At 43.8% G+C, this 25,415-nt stretch overlaps 2 protein-coding genes across 6 annotated transcripts in view; both read left to right on the top strand.

Annotated features, from left to right (window-relative positions):
- dlgap4b (discs, large (Drosophila) homolog-associated protein 4b) overlaps nt 1-25,415 on the top strand; it is a 707,978-nt gene that overhangs the window by 525,840 nt on the left and 156,723 nt on the right. The gene's annotated exons all lie outside the window — the stretch shown is intronic.
- Nucleotides 14,965-17,158, top strand: LOC118598745. The gene is made up of 2 exons (XM_036211837.1): nt 14,965-16,131; nt 16,421-17,158. The coding sequence occupies exons 1-2, from the start codon at nt 15,710-15,712 to the stop codon at nt 16,605-16,607; spliced, it is 609 nt and encodes a 202-aa protein (XP_036067730.1). The 5' UTR covers nt 14,965-15,709; the 3' UTR covers nt 16,608-17,158.

Genomic DNA, 25,415 nt, shown 5'->3' with positions numbered 1-25,415 from the left:
CCGAAAGTTTGTTGCTTGATCGGAAAGAATCTCTGCAGGGGTTCCTCTGCGTGCGATGAATCTTCTCATTGCTAACAAAAACGCATCCATGTCGAGGCTGTTCAGTAAATCCAGGTGGGTACATTGGGTGGTGATACATTTAAAAATGATCCCCCACCGCTTCTCGGTGCGACGACCAATCTTAACTGTGAACGGGCCGAAGCAGTCCACCCCTGTTGAGAAAAATTGAGGTTTTAGGAGTCGCAGACGTGCGGGGGGAAGATCTGCCATCATTGGAACAGTGGACTTTCCCTTCCATTTTCTGCATTCGGCGCAGGTTCTCTGGTACTTCTTGATGGCTTGTCTTCCGCGCAGGATCCAGTAGTGACGTCTAATTTCTGTGAACACTCTATCTGGTCCTGGGTGGAGCAAGCGTGCATCAGCATCCTTTATGATGAGTTTGGCTATATCATGACTGGGATCCAGAACAACAGGATGTATATCATCAACGCATGAAGAGTCACTCCATCTGAGGCGTCCTCCCACACGGATGAGACCTGATTCAGTGTCCATTTCTGAGGCCAGCATGCTCAGTCTGCTGTTAGGTGGCACTGATCTGCCAGCTTTAAGGCATTTTACTTCTTCAGTGAAGCACTCCATCTGGCTGGTCCTCAGCAGTAAGTTTTCTGCATCACCGGATCCCTCTTGAGGGTGAACACCATCTTCGGCCGCCCCGTGAAGCATCTGCTGTGTGGCTTTGATTAAATCAGTCCAGTTGTCAAAATGTGTGATTTCTGGTGTTTGTAGATTCTGGTTCACCTGGATGAGACCACAGAATGTGTTCTGCTTGATCTCTGTGGTATCTTCTGGTGCAGTGGAAGCTGGACATACCGGCCATTGATGTTCTGGGCAGCGGAGGAAAGATGGTCCTTCAATCCATCGGTTTGGAGCTGCTATCTCAGCCAGAGTCTTTCCTCTTTTTAGGTCATCAGCTGGATTATTGAGGGTATCCACGTAGCGCCATGTGTGGCCAGCGGTCAGGTCTTGGATTTTTGAGACCCTGGTCCCGACAAAGACTTTGAATCGACATGATTCGAATGTAAGCCAGTTCAGGACTGTGGTGGAATCTGTCCAGAGGAAAGTCTGGGTGATAGTGACGGTATGTTCACGATGGATCAGGGACTGATCTCCTGTTAATCTCCTGAGCTCCTGTTAGTGCTGCACAGAGCTCGAGACGCGGCATAGATTGCTTGCGCTTTGGAGCCACTCTGGATCTTGCCATCACGAAGGCCACATGAACGGTGCCATCACATCTTGAAGTAAAGTATGCTACAGACCCGTACGCCTGCTCACAAGCATCGCAGAAGACGTGCAATATGTATTTGGTTGTCTCCGTCGCCGCCTCCGGTGGTGCATAAGTTCGTGGTATGGTTATGTTCGCCACATTGGAAAGTTCACCCTCCCAGCTGGACCAAGCCTCCACTACATCAAGGGGAAGATTTGGGTCGTCCCAGCTCCTCTTCTTAAGCCAGAGCTTTTGGACCAAAACCTTGGCTCGGGTTGTGTATGGAATAATGACACCAATAGGGTCATACTGGCGAGCTAGCACTTTGTATATGTCGCGAAGAGTTGGCGTCTCACCTTTACTCAGCCTGGTACGGTAGCAGAGGTAATCTGTGTGGCAGTGCCATTGTAGTCACAATGCAGGCTCTTGAGGATCTGTGCGTTCTTCAGCCAGCCACAGTTCAGTGCCTTCCGATCGAGCTGAAGAGGGCAGATGAGAGACAACAGCTTGGAAGTTGCTTGCCCACTGCCTGATCTCAAACCCTCCTGAAGCTAGGGACTTCCTCATCTCATCCACAAGCTTCTTAGCAGACTCAACCGTAGGGAGACTTTGAAGGCAGTTATCTACATAGAATGACTTCTCAATGGATGAAAGGGTGTCTATGCTGTCCCTAGTTTGCTCTCTCACATGTTTCTGGAGGGTGAAGACTGCACAGCACGGGCTGCAGGTGGTACCAAACGGGAGTACACACCATTGGTATATGTCAGGTGGTTCTTCTCGTCTCAGGTTTCTCCATATGAATCGCAGCAATGGTCTATCTTCAGGGAGTAGACAGACTTGGTGGAACATTGCTTTGATGTCTCCACTGATAGCGACAGCATGTTGGCGAAAACGAAGGAGGACGGTCCCAGGGTTGGACCCGGTAGTAGCTGTTCATTTAGAGAGAGTCCATTAAAGGTGAAAGAACAGTCAAAGATCAAACGAGCTTTGTTGTTGTGTCTAACAAGGTGATGAGGAATAAGCCAGGATTCCTCTGAGGCATTTGCTTCCTCCTCACTAAGCTTCGTGACATCCTCCAGTAATGAGTTTGTTCATTTCTGTCTCATATTCTTCAGCTAGTTTCTGGTCCCTCATGAGACGACGTTCAGTGTTTCGGAGTAAGGGAAGAACAGCTTCAAGTGAGGATCTTAGCTTTGGTGCATTCTTGGCCCTGATTAATGGTGTGGCATAACGAAGCGTTTCACCAACCTTAAGCCTCTGGGTCCGCTCCTCCAGGATGTTTACTGCTTGTTGATCGAGTCTGGATCTGACAGCTTGTTGTTCGTTCTTAAATGGAAGCACATCTAGTTGCCACAGACGTTCAACATGTTGATAAACATCATCTGAGGTTGGTTTAAGCGATGTAAAGAAGCAGGACGCAGTCGAGCATGATATACCATCTGGGCCTTGGAGTGTAAATCCCAGTGCTGTACAGACAGCTGCAGGTCCCCCCTTTACACCAAAACGGACTGGCTCCTTGGCAGTGATAAGGTGACTGTGGTCAGCCCCGATTAGCAGAAGAGGCTGAACTTTACTGAAACTCGGCAGTGGCAATCCTTTCAAGTGGCGATAGCGCTGCTGCAACACTGCTGTGGGGTAACTTTGTTCTGTCAGGGTGAGTTGGCTTGCAGTGTATGCACCTTGAATCAGATGGCTCTCTGTTGGCCTCCCTAATGGTGAAATGTGAAAGTTGACTGACTCACCAGTTAGGCGGGCAACGTCCTAGCGGATGGTGCGCAGGGATAATGACTCACTCTCACCTCTGAGGCCAAGGTGCTTGGTCGCAGCTGGTAGCAGCATGGTGCGCTCAGCTCCGTCATCCAAGATGGCGTAGGTCTGAAGAGATTTCTTCTTGTGTCTGATGATGATGGGCACAACTTTAAGGTACACTTTGCTGTATTGCGTGGGTTTAGCAAGGATAACCTGGTCTCTTGGTGTGATGAAATACACTCTGGAGCTAACTTGATTCACCTCATGAAGAACTGTGAGATGGATATCTGAACATTTGCCACATGGCTTCTTTAGCGTGCAGGAACCCTGCTGGTGACCGGTCCGGCCACAGTTGTAGCATCGCTTGCCGTTATCTAGCCACTTCCTTATATCTTCTAGTGCAGGGGTGGCCAACCCTGGTCCTCAAGAGCCTCAACCCTGCCTGTTTTCCAGCTCTCCCTGGACTGATTGATGCTGACAATTGAAATCAGGTGTGTTCAGTCAATCAGGATGTGGAATCATTTACGTCAACTAATCAGCAGGAAGCTGGTCAGGGAGAACTAGAAAACAGGCAGGGTTGAGGCTCCTGAGGACCAGGGTTGGCCACCCCTGTTCTAGTGACTGCTGTGTGATGACTGGACATTGAGATAGGTAGTGATCTAGATTTTTTCAGAACAGACACATTTTCTTTGGTTTTGGTTGTTTGGAATGTTAAGATTGTGACATCTGTATCTTCTGACCACCTTCACATGCTGTTTTGTCAGACTCGTGATACACTGAGATGGGTTGGCTCCTAGGCCTTACTGGAAAGGGTTGTTTTTCCCTTCTTAACTGTGGGGGCCCTTCAGTTCGGTGACGCTGTACCATCTGTGCTGGGAGCCTCTGAGCCTCAGCCTTAACTTTGAGCCAGTTTGAGAGATCCCGCAGATTATAGGGGTTAAGGCTGCTTGTGTTCAGACGGCCCTGGATCTGTAAATGCTCCACAAAGCTATCCCCATAGTGCTTAGGTAGTTTGCTGATTATCCGATCTACATGGCCAGTCAACATCAGCTCGGTTCCATTCTGCCCCTCTAGGGATGTTAGCATCCCCACTAGAAGATCGACCCTTAATGCGAAGCTCTGAAAGGCCTTGGAATCTCCAGGTTTGAGGTCGGGAGCGTTTAGAATGGCTGCAATCTCACTTTGGGCAAGTTGGTGAGGCTGCCCATACTGACGTTGCAGGGCATGCATTGCGGCAGTGTATGGGTGTGAATAATGCCTGCAGGATTGTGCTATGAGCTTTGCTTCATCCAAGACTAGATGCTCCATTAGAACCCTGTATTTGTAGTGTTCTGAGAGATCTGTATGTGGAGTGAGTAAATGATCTAGAGCCATTTTTAGATCAGTGAAATCTCTCTCGCTATCATGCACCAGTTTTGTCATTTTAGGGACTGGGACAGGTTGGCGGAATAGATGTGATTTTTGCCTCAGCTGGTTTGGACTGTACTGTGGCTGAAAACTTTGCTGTGTATATGGATTTACCGCAGTGAGATCTAGATTCACATTGTGTGCGGGGGGCGCCACCTGGTGGCTAGAGTTCACTGATTGGTGGAATTGAGGCTGGGTGACAAATGGTTGGGTTTGTGGTTGATACATTACTTGTGGAGCTGGAGCTGACAGATTGATAGGGGGTGATGGGAGCTCACATCGCTGAGGTCCAACTATAGTGTGCCGAGAGACCTGAGATACTGGTTGTGAGGGGTAAGGTGGTTGGCTAACCGCAGATTGAGTCACCCGCATAACAGTAGACTGGTGCTCTTGGTGGAGAGGTGCAGCCGTCACGTACAGAAAATGCTGAGGTTGACTCACCATTGGTGCTGGCTGTGATAGCTGGTAGTTCTTCAGCTGGTATATTTGATGTTCCGTAGCAATAGGGAGGGGCTGGAACTGAGGCTGCAGTTGAACAGCTGCTGTGGCAGCTTATTGTGCAGGAAGCGTAGCTCCATAGGTCCTGAGTTGACTGGCAGCCATTGCAAAGGAAGCTGGCTGAGCGGTTAAACCTGTCGGATGAGCTGACACAGACTGATGTGAGGACTGAGAGGATGCTGGGATGCCACTTTGGGTGATACTCACAGGTGATGGTGCGCTTGCATGCACCTGCTAAGCTCCCAGCCTAGTAGGCACGAAAGATTTGCTCTCGCGGTTTACAACTTACGATTGCTATCTACGTGTCTCGCGTCTATAGTGAATCTTCACCGTAGGAACGCGTGTGTTCTCAAAGCGGCTGATTGTTCGAGAAGTCTGCTAAAGAACTTCTCAAGTTGACATCAGCCCTTGTGTGGCAGCATATTTGCCCTTGAACAGTAAAAAGTGAAAAAAAAGCTGAAAAAATGAGGAATGGGTGTGATTGTGAGAACATGGCGGAGAACATGGCGGATGGCAGAGCAGCAGCGGTGAGTCCAGATGAGAATTCAAGACAAAAAGCAAATATGACCAATGATCTGGACTCACGGATTCTGGGTCAAACCTCGGCAATCATCACTGACCTTAAAGAAGACATCCGTCGCCTAAAAGCCGAGCTGGAGATGAAAGGCGCTCTTCTCTCAAAGTTTATGGAGGTTTCCTTCGTGCAGTCCAAGCGGCTAACCTCGCTTAGCGCCGCTCTCCAGGACACAGCTCCGTGGGATCCATCCACCTGCCCGCGGCCTTCTTCCTTCTCCACTCCCAAACAAAGGTCCCTGGATGAAGACGTGGTGGTCCGATTGCCCAGAAGAAGCTTTGACGAGACTCAAAAGCCAGTTCTGCTGAGTCTCTCAAACCGCTTCGCCAGTCTGGCTGTGGATTCTCCGGGTCCTCCTGCAGCGAACACAGCGGCGTTGTTTCCACCTGATCTGGGCTCTATCGTCGACTTCCCCGCTCTTCAGAAAGAGGCCGCGGAGATCCCAGTGAAACACGGAAGGACCGCGGCGAGCAGCGACCCGGCTCGAGAACCGAGGATTACCGCGAAAGCCTCGTCCGCTCCTGACAGGCATTACAAGCTGGACCTCCCCGCGTCCACCTGGGCAACAACATCTTCCTCAACATCTTCCTCCCGCCGTCGGATCCTGAAGGAGGCTGTCCGGTTCCACTCCAGCGGGCCCCGCCACCATCGCAGACAGCAGACCGACATCAAGGTGAGGCTGCCCCCGCGGTCATGCGGGTCCAGTCCGCTCCGCCGTCAGACACCGCTGCCGTCTCACCTGTCGGCGTTTCACCTGCGCCTGTGCCACCTCCTCCTCTATTTGCCCCGACGACAGAGATAGTCGGGGCATCATAAGGAAGGTCCGCTTTTTTAACGCGGTGACTCACTGTTTCCCCGGAGCCACAGCGCTTGACATCCTAGAGAAACTTCCAAACCTGCTGTGCTCCTTCCCTTCCTCAGTCAGGAGACTGATTTTACATATCGGTTTTAATGACACTTCTTATCGTGAGTCTGAAACGACCAAGAAGGCCTTTTATGAACTTTTTAATTTTTTTAAATTACACCCATTGACTGTTTTTATTTCGGGACCCCTCCCCTCCCTCTCCCGCGGCCAGGGCCATTTTAGCAGGCTGCTGAGTTTGAGCACCTAGCTCCAGTCTGCATGTGGCCAGAGCGGATTTATTTTTATTGACAATTTTAACCTGTTCTGGAACAGACCATCTTTTTACAGAACTGATGGAATCCATCCCAGTCCACTGGGCAGAAATATTTTAACAGCGAACATCAGACACTGTGTCCAGACATCACCTGCCCCTGTCATGTCCACACCAGTCCAGAACACATCTTCAACTGTGCAGACACCTCTGTGTGGAAATAATTGACTGGATTTGGCACCTTTCGCCCATATTTCCCCCCAAAATGCATCAACTTCCTTTCCAAGGCCTGTTGCCCGCCCAGCTAATCCCATAAAGACCATCATCACAGTCAGGTCTTCTGTGGGAAGACGTGTTGGGAGGAAACCAAACATTCACAACCTTCGCCCACTAAAGGAGCCTGAGGAAGAAGTTATCATAACCAATAATCCACCACCATCTTTTAACATGGCCCTTTTTAACGTTCGGTCTCTCTCTAATAAGACTTTTATTGTAAATGATTTTATCTTGGATTATAACATTGATGCTCTCTTTTTAACTGAAACATGGCTGAGCATGGAAGCACCCACTGTTCTCACAGAGGCCTCTCCACCTGATTTTAGTTTTGTTTTTTCAACCAGGGAGGGCAAAAGGGGTGGTGGTACTGCATCCATAATGTCCAACTCCTTTGCAGTAAGGCAAATATCATTAGATCAGTACCCCAGCTTTGAACACCATGCCTTTGTTTTTAACAGCCCCCCAATTTTATGCATCACAGTATACAGACCACCAAAACCAGACACCGGTTTTATTGAGGAGTTTTCTGAGTTTTTAGCGTCTGTCCACACTTCATCTAACATGATTCTAATAACAGGTGACTTTAACCTTCACGTAGACCGGGAGTCGGACTATTGCCCCACTCAGTTTATGGATTTGTTAACTTCTCTGGATTTTAAACAACATGTCATGCAGCCAACTCACAACAGGGGGCACACACTTGACCTTGTCATCAGTCATGGTTTACCCACTAGTGTGTCCTCTGTTGTGGATCTGGCTGCATCTGATCATTACTGTGTGCTTTTTAACATAACTGGTTTTAGAAAACAAGAGACCTCTGTGAGAACGGTGAGGAAACGCTACTTAACTCCTGAAGTAGTCGAAAATTTTATTTCATCTGTTCACTCCGTCCCTCCAATTGTCTTACCAGCCCCCTGCAATCTAATTTTAGAAAGTTTTAACAACAAATTAAGATCCAGTCTCGATTCTGTTGCTCCACTTAAAACAAAAAAGATTAATATTAAACCAACACCCCCTTGGAGAACAGCTGAAATTAAACAATTGAAGAGACAGTGCAGGGCCGCAGAAAGACAATGGAGAAAACACAAGCTTCCAAAATCTACAAAAACTATACAACCAAAAATTAAAACAGACTAGAAATTCATATTTCGCAAACATCATCTCCGAAAACAAAAACAATCCCAGAGTTCTATTCAATACAATCAAATCTTTAATCAACTCAGACAATAATAAAACCCAATACCAGCTTCCCCTTCATTGTGTGAGGACTTTGCAGACCACTTCAGGAGTAAAATTGATTCTGTACGATCAAGCGTTTTAAATGACCAAAATAGCCTTTTTATGGAAAACGATACCTTAATCTTACCTGAGGAAGCACTGGACAGTTTTGACCTGGTTGATGCTGCAACACTTGGTCGAGTTTTCTCCCAAGTTAATCCAACAACCTGTTTTTTAGATCCCATCCCCACATGACTTTTCAAATCATTTTATGGATCTTTTGAGAGCGAGATTTTAAATATCATAAATTGCTCTCTTCAAACAGGTGTTTTTCCTACTGCCTTTAAAACTGCAGCGGTGAAACCCCTTTTAAAGAAAACAAACTTAGATCCCACAGCTCTTAATAACTACAGACCAGTGTCCAACTTACCATTTTTAAGCAAGATTTTAGAAAAGCTTGTTTTTATTCAGTTAAATGAGTTTCTCTCACAAATCAACATCTTTGAGGAAAACCAGTCTGGTTTCAGAAAGAACCACAGCACCGAGACAGCCCTGTTAAAAATCGTTAATGATATTAGGTGCGCCTTGGATTCAGGTCAGATCTCAGTGTTAGTTCTACTAGACCTAAGTGCTGCTTTTGACACTGTTGATCACCTGATCCTATTAAACAGGCTCAAAAGTCTTGGCCTTTCAGGGACTGTACTCGAGTGGTTCAGATCATATCTCATGGAGAGAAACTTTATGGTAAGCATGGACACTTACTTCTCTGGGGTACACAAAATTAAAAGTGGTGTTCCTCAAGGCTCAATCCTTGGCCCCTTGCTTTTTAACATCTACATGCTTCCCCTGGGGAATGTCATCAGGAGGCACAACATCAGCTTTCACAGCTATGCTGATGACACCCAGCTATACATATCCATGTCTCCTGATGACACAAGGCCAATAGAAACCCTTTTTAATTTTATTTTAGATATAAAATTATGGATGAAATTTTCTGCAGCTCAACCAGGAAAAAACTGAAATTTCAGTTATCGGTCCTGAAGCCAAGAGAGAGAAACAGTTTCTGAAACTACAAGAACTTTCATTAAGCTGTTCAGAAACAGTCAGAAACCTGGGCGTTACCTTTGACTCTAAGCTAACTTTTATTCCACATATTAAGCAGGTGATCAAGACTGGTTTTTATCATCTTAGAAATTTGGCTAGAGTCCTCCCAATTCTCTCTCTTGCAAACATGGAGACGCTGATGCATGCTTTTATTATCAGTAGACTTGATTACTGCAACGGCCTTCTAAGTGGTCTTCCAAAAAGAAGCATCAAGAACCTTCAGCTTTTACAGAATTCTGCTGCAAGAGTTCTCACAAAAACCAGACAACGGGCCCACATCACTCCGATTTTAAAATCCCTGCATTGGCTCCCCATAAGCTTCAGGATTGATTTTAAGATACTCTTAATGGTTTTTAAATGTCTTAACGGTCTTGGGCCTTCTTATTTGTCAGATCTTTTAGTTAAATATGAACCCTCGCGGACCCTGAGATCCTCTGGCACTAGTCTACTAATCATTCCACCTGTGAAAACCAAAACGCATTATGGCCCTCGTTTGTGGAACAGTCTGCCAGAGAACCTGAGGGCCGCAGAGAACATAGCTGCTTTTAAGAAAGGTCTTAAAACACATCTTTTTAACCATGCTTTTAGCTCATTTTATTGTCTTTATTTACTTTGTTTTTATTCATGTGTCTATTTGATCATGTTTTATGTTTTCGCTCACAGAATGCAGGACTGCTTGTAGTTCCTAGAATTTCTAAAAGTACAGTTGGAGGTAGAACCTTCAGCTATCAAGCTCCTGTTCTATGGAATAAGCTCCCAGCTCATGTCAGAGAGGCAGGTACAGTTTCTACCTTCAAAACTAGCCTTAAAACATTCCTATTTGGACAGGCGTTCTGCCAGACTAGCCAGTAATCATAGAATAATTAACATAATGCTCCCATACTGTTCTGAAGTTTGGGGAAATAATTATTATAATCACATACTTCTCCAATATATGCTTGCAATATAAATTATGAAATATGTATATTCTCTACATAGTAACATAGAAGGCTGCTAGAAGTTAGAAGCTGGGGAAAGTATGGTGCACTGGGGCTCTGTCCTCTTTTTCATCTACTTCTCCTCTCCTCTACTTTTTTATTTACTTCTAATTGTATGCCTTGTTGGTGGTGCAGTATAATTCACATGTTTTTCCTTCTTTCCGACTCCCCTGTGGGAGACCGGGAGAGATTGCAGTTTCCGGGAGAATTGTTGGTGATCCTGACGAAGCCCCGCCCATCTAGATGAAGCCCCGACACCATCCTGCATCTCTGAGTGGAAGTGATTCCTGGTGGGTCGTCTGTCCTCCTGCTCCTGGTCGTGGACTGCAGTTCTGCTTCATCTGGACTATGGACTTAATCATCACTCGTCCCTCAGCTCTATATGAATGAACTCTACTCATATATGCAGTTTTAGCAGCTAACTTTTCTTTAACCGTTCTGGTATCGCCTGTCCGTCCTGGGATGGGATCTCTCCCTCATGTGGGAATCCCTAAGGTTTCTTCTTTTTTTCCTGACTCAGGTTTTTTTAGGAGTTTTTCCTTACCGCGAGGGAGGGTCTAAGGACAGGGATACCTGTTCTTTATAGTCTGTTTAGTTTTTACCTATTGTGCATATTTTATGACTCCATCTGTGCATCTGTAAAAACTACAGGCATGAAGCCCAATGAGGCAAATTGAATTTGTGATATTGGGCTATATAAATAAAATTGAATTGAATTGAATTGAATTGAATTATGATTTTATAGATCTTTTAATAATTTATTTAAATAATCTTTATGGTCATGTTTTATTGTTTTATTGTTTGCTGATTTTACGAATATACTTAATTTTATTATTTCACCATTATTCTTTTTAATTTCCAGTGCCTCCTCAGCTGGTTCCTCTCCCTCTGATCGCTGTTGTCCAGCTGCTGCAGCTCTAGATGGGGACCTGCATCGCTACCTAGCTGTGGTGAAGCTGGGTCCCCGCCTGTGATGCTGCACCAGGCTGGCTATGCAGTTGTCTCCAGAGGAAGAGGTTCCAACTATATTAGCGTCTCAGACATCTAACTTCTGGGCTCAGCTTGTACTCAGTTTATTTTTTATCATTGGGGGTGTGTGTGTGTAGGGTGAATTAGGGGGGTGAGGGGATTGGGGGTATACTTGTGGATCTGGGTGAGGGGGGAATTATGTGTCTTTATTGTATTTTGCGTTTGATTTTATTATTGCGTTTGCTTTAAGATGCTTTATTTATGTGTAAAGCACTTTGTGTTATTCTATATATGAAAAGTGCTATAGAAATAAAGTTGATTGATTGATTGATGGTTCATGTGTTGGTATCCTCCTGTCCTCTTGCATCCATGTTTGGGGGAGGAAGGAGTTTGGTTGTGATAATGCCTCATTTACCTGTGCTGGAATAGCCTGACCATGGACTTTGATTTGTGGTACAGAAGCCAAGGTTGCTGGCAGCGACTGTGTTAGAATGTAATTTTCTCCATGGCTTGGATTTGGGATAGCTGCTCTTATTGGGTTTTGCAGCATTGTGCTTTGGATGCATGTTTGTGATGTCATTATAAGGGGACTGCTGCATTGGGGTGAAAAACTTAGTTTTAAGGGGGATAGCTGCTGGACGTTACTCATCGTGGGTGACATGAGCTGTGGTGAATAATCAGAAGGAGGCTCAGGACTGAGAAACACCATTGGTTGAGAACCTGCTAGCATGTGATCACTGAGAGTAAAGCTCTGTTCTGTTATGAGCTCACTGTGGACACTTTCACCCTGGGGAGATTGTGTTTGCAACTCTCTGCATATTGTCAGCATACCAGGTGATAAACTTGTATGTTGTGCACCACTCCACTGATTATCCTCATCGACTGTTTCGGACAAAGGGGGACAAGAACGCTGCCTAACCACTCCGAGCAGCCGGTCATCGTTAGCAACAGGTTGTAAGCTAGGTGACTGCGGCTGCTGAGCAGCGATGCACTCTTTGATGTCTTGTGGTGGGACAGCATAAGGAATAAGGGACTGTGGCAGGCTGACCTGGTAGCTTTGCAGATATGATGGGAGTTGACGCAGTCGCACGGCGCGCTGCGCTTCACTCGCGGTCATCGCCGCTCCGCTCCTGTCCATGATGCTGTTGCGGGTGAGAACTCCAGCTCGAATGACCAAATGTTGGGAAAAGGAGGACCGTTTCCTCGGACTGGGACTTCTACATCCGGGACAGGACTCCGGTCAAAGAGGGACAAGACAAGAGGAGCAGTTTTTTAACCATTTATCTGCTATTATCCACACTTTACAATGCCAACAGCGAACGTACAGCTAGTGTGCTTTTTTCGCTCTGCGCATGCATTCATCTGCGTAGGACCCCTGGCTGTCCACTAAAGGGCCTGAACAAAAATAAGAAAAACAGTGCAGAATTTACAACAGATAGGATACTTTGGAATAAAGAGATGGACAAGGATTTCACTCAGATTTTATTTATTTTTCATTAGAAGCAGTGATTTCAGTTTTATGCTATTAGTAATGGTTTTACTGTAGTATTTTTGCTCTGGGTTTTACTTAGAGTGTGGTATTTTGGACTTTGAAGTTGAGCTTTTACTTTCCTCTTCAATTTCTTAAACTTTCTTTTCTTTCTTCTTTGTGCTTGATTTTGCTTTAACTTTGATCTCTGCTTTAAGATTTCCCTTTGTTTTTCTTGTGGTTTTCCTTTTACTTTCCTTTGACTTTTCTTCAGCCTTCACTCCAGCTTTCCTTTAGTTTTCACTTTAGCTTCAGTTTTCTTAAGCTCCAGTTTTAAGGTTCCTTCAGGTTTCTTTCACCTTTGCTTTAGCTCAGCTTCATTTTAGCTTCCTTCAGGTGAAAATCCCTTCAGCCTCTGTTGAAAACCTCTTCAGTTTCTCTTGGAAACCTTTTCTGCTCCACTTGAAATTCTTTTCAGGTGAATAACCTTGAACAGCAGAAGGAAAACCACCAGGTAAGTAACTATAACAGCTTCAGCCAGCAGGTAAGTAACTAAATGCCAGAGAGCAAAAAGCAGGCCATCCAAAAACTTGACTGTACTCAGGGATGAAAAGCAAGGGCTTACCTCTTCAGTTTTTCCATAAATATCCTTTTCCCACACAGGTTCATAGTTTTTTGCTTACAGAAGAGATCTTCTCTAGCTCTTTTATACAATCAGAGTGGAAGCACTGTGATGAGATCCACCTGATGTCCTGCTAGGAGGGCGGAGCCAACAGAGGAGGAAGAGCTGAACTGGCAGATTGCCAAAACACTCAGCTGCTACTGCTGGACCACCATCATTGTCCATCTCCAGTCCAGAAGTGTCAGCAGCACAAAGAGGTGTAAACCGTCGGAGGACTCTGACCTGTTTTCTGAAGTTCCAGCATGGATTTTTCTGTGTGTTGGCCACGTTCTGGTCTTGTTCTGATGTTCCTGATGCTTTATTAATATTAAAAATGTTCACGGAGAGGGTAAGTCTTATTTTCATTTTCTCTCATTTGTATGAGGTGGTAATTCTCCTGCTCCACAAACAAATAACTCGTCACAACTGATTCTGAGCGTTAGAGGGAAGACAAATGTCACTTGTCATTCTTATCAATGACTTCATTGTTTTTAACATATTCAATTACAGCAGCAGGTGAATTATCAACATTATGTGATTAATAACACTAATATCTTCACTTTGCATAGAGAAAGGAATAACATTTTTTTTTACTTATTTTCTTCCAGTCCTGCCTGCAACTCTCTCCATCCCACCAGGATCAGATGTGCAGGAAAAAGGTTTTCTGCTCCTGCAAACACAAACATTTGCGCAGTTTCTTTGTCTGGTTCAGCCAACAATGACCACCTCCCTCCCCCCAGTCCTGAAGAAAGCCCTCCCTGTGCCCCCTGATCTGATGGTCCTCCTGCCGCAGACAGACACCCCCCCCACCAACAACGACTGTCAGGTGAAAATCAGAACTTGAGATATTTACAGACTGAGGGATGAACATTGTCTCCTTTTATTTAATAGAACCACCCAATCCCAGCAGGAGCTGACACCTGCTCAGAAAACACAAAGTGAGTGACACCGTCAAAAAAAAAAGGCAGAAAGTCCAAAAGTGAGCAACTTTCAAATCTACACTCTTTCCTTCCAGGTGGGCCATCAGCTAAAGTCCACTACACTCCACCCCCAGTACTCCCTGCTTACGAAGACGACATTGGTCAATGGAACTGCTCGCAACAGCAGAGGATCTGGATGAAAACTGCGCTGCAGTCCATGGGTCGGTGGCCGGGTTCTCCACCTGTCCCCATCAGAGGAACATCCCAGCAGGAAGGCTACCACTTCCACCAGGCTCAATGGGTCACTGTTTCAGGCACAGGGCATGACCGGTGTGGCTCGGTGGAACTTTCAATGTCTGGTGGACCTGATTCTGCCTGATGTTTGCCTCCCTGCTAGCTCTGATTGTGGACCTCAATTCTGCATCTGAACGGGTCATGGGTGAGAGGAAGTACCCTGCTCTACATCTTTCTGGCGCAGATACTAGAGAGACGTTTGGGCTAGAGTATGCAGAACCAGAAACCCGTCCAGTGCCGCTCAACTGGGACAAGCACAAAGTCAGGTCCGCGCCCACTGAGACTCCACATCCTCTGTCCAGCCCACTCACTCCAAGGTCGGAGCTTCCTCCTCCCACGCCAGAGACTCCAGCCAGGATCTTTCAGTTCTCCTCTCAGCTGTCTGACTCTCCAGTTGAAGATCAAACTGTGCAACCACAAACCGAAATAGGTAGATATTTATACCAGCAAAAACTCTTCAAATAATTCCCAAATAGTGAGTCTCCTGCTTGTTCAGAGAAGAAAACATGATTTTGTGCTTTGTTTGGTGTTTTTCTTGTCCCTTATATGCACTATTGGATCATTGTTGTGACACTTACTTAACTTTTTTTTTGTTTGTTTGTTTTAGAAGGTGCAGCTCCGTCACCATTGCCCCTTCTATCTACACCATCTTCTGCACGTACTGGACTCATAAAGACTGGAGGGAGAGTCTGCGCTGACCTGCCCCCATGAATGAGGTCATTGATCGTCTCCTTACGAAGCACCGGGGACAAAAGGACATGCTGAAGCTAGTGTACCAGGACTATGCAGCTCTGGTTCAAAGCTCCTGCCGAGACCCAAACAGCTTGCTCCACCCTGTGACAAGACACATCAAACGCCTAGCCAAACTCCTGAGGTTAGGGACTGCAGATGGAAACTAGCTGTCTAGCTATAATCTGGTGCAGAACATCTCTGTTTGTTTTAAACTTAATGAATCTGTACACTGTCCCTTCAAATAAAGACTAAACCTAAACCGGAACACGACCACATCCCTGAACACCAGCCCAGAAAAGCTCCAGGACCGATAAAGGCTGTGGGATTCTCTCACATCAGGAAGTGAAACCACCAGTGTCCTAGTTGTGCAGATGTCTGATCATATCACTATTCCACCTCCACCTGCTCAGGCTCCCACCACAACTCTGACCCATGAAGCTGTTGAAAAAAACGTCCAAAACATCCTAGAGAAGTAGCAGCAGCATGAACAACTGGTCGCACAAAAAAAGCCCCAAACTAAAAAGTGCCTTTCCTGTGGCCAGCCCAAATCCAGATATGAAAATGATGGTTCCTCCATCCACTTTTTCTATCAGCAAGGACCTGTCATGGTACTTTTATTGCCCTACAAAAGTCTTTCAAACATACAACGCAGAAGGCCTGACAAACCCCAAAATGGCGTTTGAATATTTTTTGAAGACAGAATTCTGGATGGATCTCTTTGGTGACTTGAGGGAGCGGCATCTCTTCAATGAGAGCTATCTGCACATCTGTTTAGTCAGATTCTGCTTCCTGGATGTCCTGCAGAAAGAATTCGATGAATACAAGCAGTTCTGGAACACTCATACCATTCGCCCCGTACGTCAGTCCCAGTGCCCATCTGGCAAACCTGAAGCGATGTACCACAGGTAAGTATGGAATCTTGCTATGACAAAGACAACCAATTTATTGAAAATTATTTATTTAAATAAAACATAAATGGATGTTGTGATTACAGTAAAAGTTAGTCTGTACCCGAACTTTAATAAAATAAAGTCTTGACATCAATTGAAAATACCATGACAGACTCCTGGCCAGCAAAAAAAAAATAATAATAATAAAACAAAGGCCAATATCACTTGGGTATGTGTGCTTTATGGCACTTAAAAATTAAGCAAACACAAGTTCCAATCAATTTATTTTCTGTATTTCTTCAAGGTTTGATGGAAGGAATTGTGGCTTCCCAACATCTGCAGAGCCCATTACACTGTTCAGCAGCCAGATGCCACCTGCAGCTACTCTGGACTCTGACGAAGAAGATCTTGAAGCTCACTTTTCTCAGCTGCAAAGAAAAAGTGGATTGCCAACTCCTCTCGACTGGGAAGCTGCTACTGAAAAGGCTTGAAAGAGAGTTCAGATAAATGCACATTCAATATAAAATGAATTAATTAATATAAAAATAAATAAACTCTGAAAGGAAATCCTAATAAAAGCGGACAGATGTTGAAAGCATTACCTTCACTTGGCCTGGCTTGTTGAGATGTATCGGCATTATACAGGAAGCTGCTATTTTTCCCACATGAACAGCAGAATTTTGGTTGGGACACCAAGGTGGATGCACAAAAGGGGCAGTACATTGTCAGCTGTAAAAAGACAAATAAAGGATCAGACTGGTGAACACACAAATTCACAAAACATAACTGGCAGTGATATTGCGCGTCAAAGGAAGCTCTTGACTAAATAAGAGGCTAAATTACTGTCACCTAGATTGCCACCAGCCACTCCAAAAATAAATAATTTCAGTTCTATTAATTATCTGAATCTGAACAATCTTTTCTTTTGAAAAAACTTTTATTTTGAACAATGACTGGATTCTCTCAGTTACATCTCGGTCGCTGGAGCACCAAAAATGTAACCCACAAATAAGAAAAACCTAGTAAAAAAAAAAAAACAGAAGTCTTTGGAAAAAGACTTTAATGTTATACACATTATGTTATTGGCACAATGTTAGGAGGAAGCTGCTTGTAAGCGGCAGTTTGAAATGATATAAGAATTGTTTTTTATTTGTTAATTCATATTCAGCTAAATTATTTGAATACTGGTTTGGGGGGGAAAGAACAAGTTGTTTAGATGAAAACCTATGCAATGTATGAACAGTAGATGGCGCATAACAGTTGTTTTCATGCGGAAGACGATTTTTTGTTCCGTTTTGACTTGTCAATAAAGTTGGTCGGAAGTGTGGCGACAAGGTGCGTTCCTCCTGTCAGAATGCGTCTCTCTGGTCTCATCAGGTATAGTTGATGTGTAATGTAACCCTCATATAGTGTCCCCAAAGGCGTAAAAAGAAGGTGGATGATTACGACAGACTTTATTTTGGCCTAGAATAAAGCCCCAGAAAAAGTTTGTCCTAGTTCTTCACCCTTTTTACGCTTTTTGGACAACATATGAGTGTTAATAAATAAATCAAGGATGCCTGAGACCCGGGAAACACAACACCTGTTCAGGGCTGCATGTCGAAAAGGGAGTTTTGGCGCCGAACGCCACACCCCCACCATCCTGAACAGAAACGACGTAACTGCCTGGAATTGTGTTGCAAGAAGTATTTATTTATTCTGATTCTCGAAATTTACGTATGAACCACTTATGATATTTTTTTTTACAAAAATAAAATATTAACAATAATTGGCACCCCGGCCGATTTCAAACCCGCTGTCTTTGGATTGTTAACCAAACGCGCTAACCGCTAGGCCACCGTACAGCTCTGACAAATCAATGGTCAAAACTGTATATATAGATCTCCATTATTAAGGGTTACACTAACGAGTAGTAAATAGTAAAATGTTGAAAGAAGAGACATAAAATATTATTGAAAATATTAATACATTCACAAAATAAAATAAAATAAATAATATATATAAATAACAACATATTAAAACTACTAAAACAAAGAAAGACATAAGATTTTAAAGATTTAAAAGAAATTAAAAAGGTGAATCTTGAGCCTCTTCTTAAAAACCTCTACGGTCTCTGCGGCCCTGAGACTCTCCGGCAGGCTGTTCCAGAGGCGAGGACCGTAATGAGAGAACGAAGCTTCACCGTGTGTTTTGGTCCTCACCTTAGGAACAACTAGCAGGCCAGTGCCGGAGGACCTCAGGGTCCGCGAGGGTTCATACTTTAAAAGAAGATCATTGAAATAAGAAGGCCCAAGACCATAAAAACATTTATAAACCATTAAAAGAATCTTAAAATCAATCCTGAAACGCACAGGGAGCCAATGCAGTGATTTTAAAACAGGTGTAATGTGTTCCTGCCCCCTGGTCCTCGTCAGAACTCGTGCCGCCGAGTTCTGTAATAATTGTAAGTTTGAAAGAGATTTTTGAGGTAAACCAGAGAGCAGGGCATTACAGTAATCTAAACGACTAAAAATAAAAGCATGCATCAGCACCTCTGTAATGGCAAGAGAGAGGAATGGGCGGACTCTGGCAATGCTTTAAAGATGATATAAACCTTATTAAAATCTTTATTCATTAAAATATCTATTGTTTTAAAAATAAATTTTGGATTGTTTTTATTTTCTGTATTGATGTTTCAAAAGTAAAGAGTTCTGGCCTTTTTAACTGAGTTATTGTAAATTTTGAGTTGTTCTTAAAAAATGTCTTTATGAATAATCATTAGTTTTGTCTTCCTGTATCTCCCCTCTGCTCTTCTGCACTTCTGTTTCAGACGCTTAATGTCATCAGTCTTCCATGGTGTTTTAGAAGTGGTTCTTAATGTTTTTGTCTTTACTGGAGCCACTGGATCTAAGGAAGACTGAAGTCTGTTATTAAAATCATCAACCATAAAATCACAGGATGCAGATACAGTCTGAGCAGGAGTTTGGTTAAAATTATTAATAAAACTTGCAGCCACTTCAGGATTTATATACTGTTTCCTCACAGTTCTCACTGAGGCTTCCTGCTGGATTTCACTGGTGACATTAAAAAACACACAGCAGTGATCTGATATGCCTAAATCAACAACAGAGGACACCCCAGCAGACAAACCGTAGGTGATGACGAGGTCGAGGGTGTGTCCTCTGTTGTGAGTGGCCTGTGTGACATGTTGTTTAAAATCCATGCTGCTAAGAAGATTTAAAAACTCACAAGCATAGACATCATTTTTATAAACATGTAAATTAAAATCACCAGTAATTAAGATCCTGTTGTACCTAATGTGAAGAGATGATAAAAATTCAGAGAATTCTTCAATAAAACAGGAAGGAGGGTTTGGTGGTCTATACACTGTGACAGCTAAAACAGGTGGGGCACCAAAGAGCATGATGCTCAAATGAAGAATATTTGTTGAATACAATATTTTCCGATTATATTGTTTCGTGAGCTATCGATGCTGTGCCACCACCTTTCTTACCTCCCCTGATAGAAAATAAAAAGTTAAAATTAGGTGGAGAAGCCTCAGTGAGAATAGCTGGAGCATCAGTGCCAAGCCAGGTTTCAGTTAAAAACAGACAAGTTAAATCATGATCTAAAATCAGATCATTGATGATAAAAGACTTATTTAAAAGTGATCTGACATTAAAAACAGCCATTTTCATCGTTGTGGGTAAAATCTGACGTGAGCATGAGATGGGTTTAGTGACTGGTGTTTTGTGAATTGGACGGAGACATCTGATATGCGAGGCACTTGGGAAAGAATTGAAGTGATTGGAATATCTATTTGTGATATGAACTGGTATGTGATGCTGAGTGGGAGAGAATGATGGATCAGGGGTGTGGATGTCCTGGTTCGACCGTCAGCTTATGGTTTGGAAAGAACGGAGGGTGAGATCAATGTTAAAGCTAAGAAGACGGGAACCATTATTGTTGGGGTGTAAACCGTCTGCTTTGAAGAGATATGGTCTATTGTAGAATGTTGTGAAGTTATCAATGTATGGGATGCTCATGGAGTGACAATATGATTTTAACCAGATGTGAAGCTGACGGATGCGAGAAAACATGATGTCTCCGTAACGGGGTGCAGGAAGTGGTCTAGATATTATACAGTTTATGTTTATATCTTGAATGTTGTGAATGAGGTTAATAAAGTCCACTTTAAGAGTCTCAGATTGGTGCAGTTTAAGTTTGTTGGTGCCTGCATGTATAATAAATGTCTCAGCAGAGGGGTATTTAACAGTGAGTTGGTGGGCAGAGTTATTAATGTCATTGACGGCTGATACTGAGAATGAAAGTGTTTGGCACCTGGCAATACGGACATGCCGGACAACGGAGTCTCCCACGATGAGCTGCTGCACAGGTCCGGTTCTCCCCGCTCTCTCTGGGTGACGAGCAGCAGCCTCCGCGGGCTCAGGTGGAGGGATGAGAGCTCCAGATAGATGTTTCCCGGCAGGCAGTGATCCAATACAAAGATGCGCTTTTGGCATGGGATCCGCTGAAGCTGGTGAGCCGGAGAGTGCGGTGCACGATCTCAGGGACAATTCGCCCGAGCGTCGGGCCACAGCCTCGCGGAGCAGATGGCAGCGGGCGTTTCCCCCTCGCGGCGGACACCGAAGAAACAGCGGAGGCCCCCGGCGGAGGCCCCGTGACTCCAGGAAGAAGCGCTTCACGATCAGGCTCCACCAAGGCGGGCTCCGAAGCAGCAGCAGACACCGTTATATCCGGATAGGAGGAAGCGGGACCCGTCGCTCCGCGGAGACGCAGGGCAGAGCCGGATGTCACAGTAGGAACTCCGCCTGATCTCGGTCCCGGTGGGCCCGGTCGCATCGCTGACGCCACTTCAGCCAGCGGGGCAAAGCGGTTAGAAAGTGCTTGGTTTTCCGAGCTGGCAGTCACAGGTTTAGATCCACCGTTCCTCTGGCCACGACGTGTCACCTCAGCCCATGATTGTTTCGGCGTGGAGGAGAGGGCTGAAGCCCTGGCTGGGTCCAGCGTCGGTCTGGTCATCATGGAGGTCCTGTGGACTCCTGGCTTCAACTGCGGAGCTGGTGTCGGTGGTGCTTGGAGCCGCGTCTGTCCGCTCCCATCCGTTGTTATCACGGCCACATATTTGAACAATATTGCTGTCAGTAGCGGTGGAATTAGCTTAGGCTGGAAGTTCTCCGAACCACGGCAGCGTCTGTGACATTGAACGATTTGAAAGCTGCAGGTGTTGAATATACTTGCATTGTGAAGCTGATACTGAGAGAATTTTCTCTATGAAGTTTTGTTTTTCCTTGAGCTCCAGTCTCAGCTTTTGGACAGTGACTTGAAGTTGGCGGTGCCCCGAGTTGCAGGAAACTCCGAGCGGTAGAGCGTCAGCGTCAGTGTCAGCCATCCTTTTTGAGAATCTGTTGGCCACTCCCATGCCCCTCCCCTTGCTGAGGTGTTGCGAGCAGCTCTCTGAGTCCGGGTTGAATCATATGGGCGTTCGAGTCATGACTCATTTGATTCATATGATTAATTTGATTCACCTCGTTTCCAGCTGAATCAAATGAGCGATGACTCATGATTCATGACTCAGAGCTCACCGGACACCCGAACAGCGCCTCCTCCGAGGTGAATCATGAGTCAGGACTCATAGAGGAGCAGCCTATGATTCGTTCAGGTCTCGGAGCTCACTGAAGAACACTCATTTCGGACTGAATCGAGTCAGGACTGATATCTCTGACCAATCACAAAGCAGTTCGCCTCGTTTGGAGGTGAATCGTTTGAAAGAATCTCTCAGCAGCTCGGTCTTGCTCTGAAGCTTGTAGCAATCCATTGTGCTGGAGCACAATGGATTGCTACAAGCTTGCTGGACCTGCTTCCTCTGCTCAGCTGCTGCTTTGCCCTGATGGTCTGCTGCCATATTATTAAATTCATTTTTTCATTTTATGTCTTGCAAAGCAAATAAAAGATTATTAATCAATTCCACAACTTTTTAAAAATATAAACTGACCTTGTTATCAAACCTGCTAATTTCATTGCTCAAATAATGTAAAGAAACTACAAAACTCATAGAAACTCAGTTTATTTCTGCTCTTTATTTAGCTTATAAAATATTTTCTCTTGTTTGTATTTTATTTATTTTCACTTTATTTGTCCATAAATCTAATTGGAGTTATTAATACATACAAATTATTTTTTTTATTTAAAGATTTTTTATTTTAAATAATGATTTTTTTCTGTCCCACAATGCAATGATTAGTTTTAAATTTTTCATAATTAATTTTGTTAAATGAATTTGGACCTAACGTATTTTACTTTTCTCTCTCTGGGTACGTGACTCAAATGACTCAAATGATTCGAGTAACTTTGGTGACTGACTCATTAAAACTCCAGTCAATAAAAGGAATCAAAATTTCCATCACTAATCATGAAGCACCTGTTAGAAATCCTCCTTATGAGCTTTGGTAGAGTATTAAATTTTCTTTTATCACCTTCAAATACGCTGTTCTAACAGGACAACACAAGACAACAACTCACGTAGACAAAAACCCAGATTTAAAATCAAAGTAAAGGTATCCCACAATTCATTGCACTTGGCAGATAGCGAGCCCAATTTGTACGTCAATGTCAGTGGGCATCTCTACACCATGTTATCACTGTACAGAGGGAGTAACATCCCCGTATAAATGCCTTAGCTCCGGCGCCAAATGAGGCCAAATCTACTGACAGTGACAGACCGAGTTTGTCTGAGTCGCGTTTTTAGGGCAGCTACAGTCGACAATCATGAGTAAGGTTATTGGCAGTTCACATCCCTCCTTCCACTGAAAGCAGCTCGGGAGAAGATGTCAATCAAATGCTCAAGGTGGGGGCCAGCGGGCCTGATCAGCGCTGTCTGATCAGGGCCAGATCTAGCCAGCCCCTTTTGGGGGTGCAAACAGAATATCAGGGGGGGCAAGTTTAGGGATACAAAATGGTTCCAGTGCCCATAAAAAGCCCCAATTTGCTAAAAATCCTGTTTTTAGAGTTTCTAAAATGTCTGTGTGTCATTTTTCTTCTGAAGGAGAACAAATGTAATAAGCAATCATTTTGTTTTTGCATTTCCGAGTATTTCTCCTTTTAAATCTCGGTCAAACACACTTTTTGAATGAATGATCTTCTTTCCATCAACAGCTCTGCTGCATATGCACTAAACCCTCATCTGTTCCTAGTGTCTAGTTCAGGTTCTGGAGAAGAGAAGATGGTATCTTCACATTGACTGCAGTCAAATGAGCCGCCGTTCACATTTCTGTGGTCAAATCAGCATCACTGGATTTTTGGTGTGAGTTTCATCCAATACTTACGGTAGCAGGACTGAGAACGCTGGAAAATCTCCACCAGACTCCACGGAGCTTCTTGATGTGACCACGGAAATGTGAACGGCGGCTCATTTGACCGCAGTTGGAAAGGATTGTAAATCAATGAAAGAGCATTTTGATGTTAGCTTTGATTATTTTATCAAGAACTCTGAGAAACCAATGATTGAATGTATTGATCACAGTCAATAAACATTGGAGAATTAGCTAAAAGAGTCTTTGGTGAACTGGAAGGAGAAAGAATCAGGATTTTGGAGGAAGTTCTGTCCATGAAGATCTTCACTTCCTCGTCCAGCTGACATCCGGATCAGAAAATATGTCTGCTTATCCTTCTCTTTTTGGTCTTTTTTAGAACATCTTATTTATTTGTTTATTTATTACTTTGAGTCATTTTTATTCATTTGCAATAGTTTCTATTTGGTTTATTTTTTGTCTTAAAATATATATTTATGTATTTTCTTGTTGCTTTTTATTTACTTCTTTTAATGTTCTGTTTCGCCATTTATTATTTTGGGTTTTTTTGTATTTTTATTTTTTATTATGTGTATTTTGTCACTTTATTTAGGATTAGTTTATAAATACAAAACTATTTTTACTATTAAAACAGCCAACACACTTTCTTTGAAGCAGAAAAAAAAATCTCTGCAGAAACTTTTGATTCCTGCTTCAAAATTGCTTTAAAAAATCCATGGATGAGAAAATCTTTAGTGATAACAGAATGTATTTTCATAGGGAATTAGTTCAAATCCAGCATTTAAAATCCTGTTGAGTAGTTTTTGGTATTTTGTTGACTCGTTTCTTGTTATTTTCACTAAATTACTCAATACATTATAAATATTAATCAACAATATCACGATAATTCTTTAAATTTCATAATGCATGCCTTTTTCTTTATAGATATGAGTTTGTGTTTTAGTAATAGGCTACATAGTAGTAAGTCACTGATGTAAAAATGAATAAGATTTCAAATGATATGTGTTATTGTTGCCTTTAAAAATTAACAAGAATTTCAATTTTATTTATTTATCCAGGACAGTAGACATTAAATTAACCCAGCAGCTATTTTATATCTGTTGTCCACAGACAAATGTTTAAAAAAAAATATTATAAACAACAGAATATTAAAGTTTATACTAAGGAGGTGAGGCAAATTAAAATTCAATGGAATATAAAAGACACCCACAACTTCCCACTGTCCGCCTTCATCTCAGGGGTCTTTCCCGCCTGCAGCCCCCTGCTCTCACCGAGGAGTCACAGGCGAGTCATCTCAAACACAGCTAATGCTCCGGTACTGTTAGCTTAGCTGCTACAAACAGCGCTGGCTATAACAACCACAAACCTGCGCTTTGTCAACTCGTTTCTCGCTTTTTCCTCCACATTACAACAAAGAGAGCAACAGATGAAGACAAGAAAGAGTTAAAATTTGGGGTAATCGAGCCATTTCAGCGACAAACGGCAGATAAAAACTTCTAAACAGTTCTGCCCAGCTCAGCTCCAGAGAACCGCGTGTCTCTGCCGCTGAGCCTGTGTGCGAGCGACATAGTGAGAGAGGAGGACCCGAGTGAAGCGAGAGGCCACGCCCTCCCTTGGATCTACCAATCAGCACTAGCAGCTACTTTGAATGGGAGTCAGATAGAGCAGAGAGCGCTCTGTTTTTATTGTTTGCATGGCGTCACGTTCGGGGAGGGCAGTCCTGAAATTTGGGGGGGTATTGCCCCACCTTGCCCATGCCTAGATCCGGCCCTACGTCTGATTGGTCAGTTTTTAACTTGACTAACTTACGGTAAGGACAAAAAAATATCCTGGAAAAAAAATAATTTGCAGGAAGAATGTGTTAGGAAAATACATACTTGTTCAAAAAGGGTTATTCTGACAAATAAAATCGGTAAAAACATTTTATTTCTCTTTAGAAGTTTACAGGATTTGGGCTTCCTGGAGCCTGCGGGAACTTCCTGTTTAGCA

This window comes from Oryzias melastigma, linkage group LG5 (genome assembly GCF_002922805.2).
Source record: "Oryzias melastigma strain HK-1 linkage group LG5, ASM292280v2, whole genome shotgun sequence".
In the NCBI taxonomy this organism is placed as follows: Eukaryota; Metazoa; Chordata; class Actinopteri; order Beloniformes; family Adrianichthyidae; genus Oryzias; species Oryzias melastigma.
This window is presented reverse-complemented; position numbering and strand designations above follow the sequence as displayed.